The sequence below is a fragment of the Pundamilia nyererei genome, unplaced genomic scaffold, assembly GCF_000239375.1.
Source record: "Pundamilia nyererei isolate P.nyererei 1_Seehausen unplaced genomic scaffold, PunNye1.0 scaffold00069, whole genome shotgun sequence".
Taxonomy (NCBI): Eukaryota; Metazoa; Chordata; class Actinopteri; order Cichliformes; family Cichlidae; genus Pundamilia; species Pundamilia nyererei.
In genome coordinates, this window is record NW_005187470.1 from 1,302,856 (window position 1) to 1,304,396 (window position 1,541).

Consider the following 1,541-nt stretch of genomic DNA (forward strand, 5'->3'; position numbering starts at 1 on the left):
TGCCCTTATAATTGGACACACTATATATAATTTGTCAGTGATATTTAGCGTAATGCTTTGCACTGTTTATGCAAACAAGAAGTAAACAACTTATTGAAGAAATCATAGCAAATAACTGAATAACTGTTTAACTGAATCAAATTAAGTGTGTCCAAGAAAGTATCCATCCATCACTGAAATTCAGTTAAAGTAAGGAGTAATAAAGTCTATGAAGGTAGGAGACTGTGCTGGAATAATTGCTCAAAGATATTTTCACCCAGGAGACTGGAGTTTGTATTTGTTAACTAAAGTCAGTGCTGGCTTATTATTTTCATCTTTTTCCACTTTGATCCAGATTGTTAGGTTTGGGAAAAAGAAAAAAAAACACATCCAAATTTAGGTTCAGTAAAACCCTTTCCCGTGTCTACCATGTGTTAGAAAGCCTGGCAGAAAGTGCTGAAGGCAAACTTCTCCCACGACATGTTAGAAATGTGTAGTGGTTTGTGAGGCTCTTTCATAACTCGTGTTCATAAGTAAAATTTAGTTGCATCATAAATACAAATGTAATATGATTAAAACAAACAAAACTATACCAAATGATATTTTTTGTGTCTTGCAAGTTAGCTATAGTACATCAGCGTTTTTTGAGTGTATCTCCTACAAACCTTTAAATGTGATGATGTTGTGTTAATATCTTATCCTGCTGTCCTCAATTAGCATTTTCCCTTTGTCATTACCAAATGCTTTTCAACTTGAGACTGCAAAGTCTCTTTGCTGCATTAATTTAGAGGTTATTATCTAATCTACCTGGGACACACTGAATAACAATCTGTTTGCGTACTAATTAATTCTGACTCGAGGTGATTACCTGTCAGAGCTAATTAAAGTTAATATGAGCTAAAGCCATTAACAAGGTCTTCATTCTTGAAGTCTTCCTTCTTTCACAACCTGCTCTATATGAAATATTTCAAGCAGCTGTTTGGGCACCTGGAATGCTAATATGTAACATGAATAGATAAATTTACTGCACTACTGGTAGAAAAGAAGGTTACATCCCTGAGGTTCCCATGAACTCGTCACGTTTATTCTCAGCAGGGATTCTGCTGGCTCCTTTTTTTTAAATTGTACTGCTTCGATGGATTCGTGCCTCTAAAGCACTTTTCTGTGAGCAGGGTGAATACTGAGCATTTCTCATTCCCACAGGATTCACAGGCAGACCAATTTGCATGGTAAGAGATGATTGGTGTGTCACGTCATCGTTATTTCCTCATCCACTTCTCAAGAGCCACATAAACAGGAAAGCAGCAGAGCCAGCTTTTCAGCTTGCTCAAAATCTTTATGGAGTCTGCGGAGACAAAACTAAATCAGGTATGTGTACTAACATATATGACACCTAAATGTCTTTATGTCTTTTCTAATGGCCCCCAAAGAAGCCAATTATGAGTAATGGCTTTAATCGTTTTGTAATTGTTTCTTTTTTCACAGCACTATTGTCAGATGCCTGGAGAGATGAACTCAAAGAAATGGCTGCAAAAATCAGTCTAACTTCCCAAACACAAAAG

General features: G+C 36.4%; 1 protein-coding gene across 1 annotated transcript in view; it reads left to right on the top strand.

The window, feature by feature from the left end:
• tbata (thymus, brain and testes associated) overlaps window positions 1–1,541 on the top strand; it is a 7,320-nt gene that overhangs the window by 1,875 nt on the left and 3,904 nt on the right. Inside the window, exon 2 of the mRNA XM_013911658.1 lies at window positions 1,183–1,347. Coding sequence (XP_013767112.1) covers window positions 1,183–1,347 — 165 coding nt within the window. The remainder of the gene's footprint in view (window positions 1–1,182; window positions 1,348–1,541) is intronic.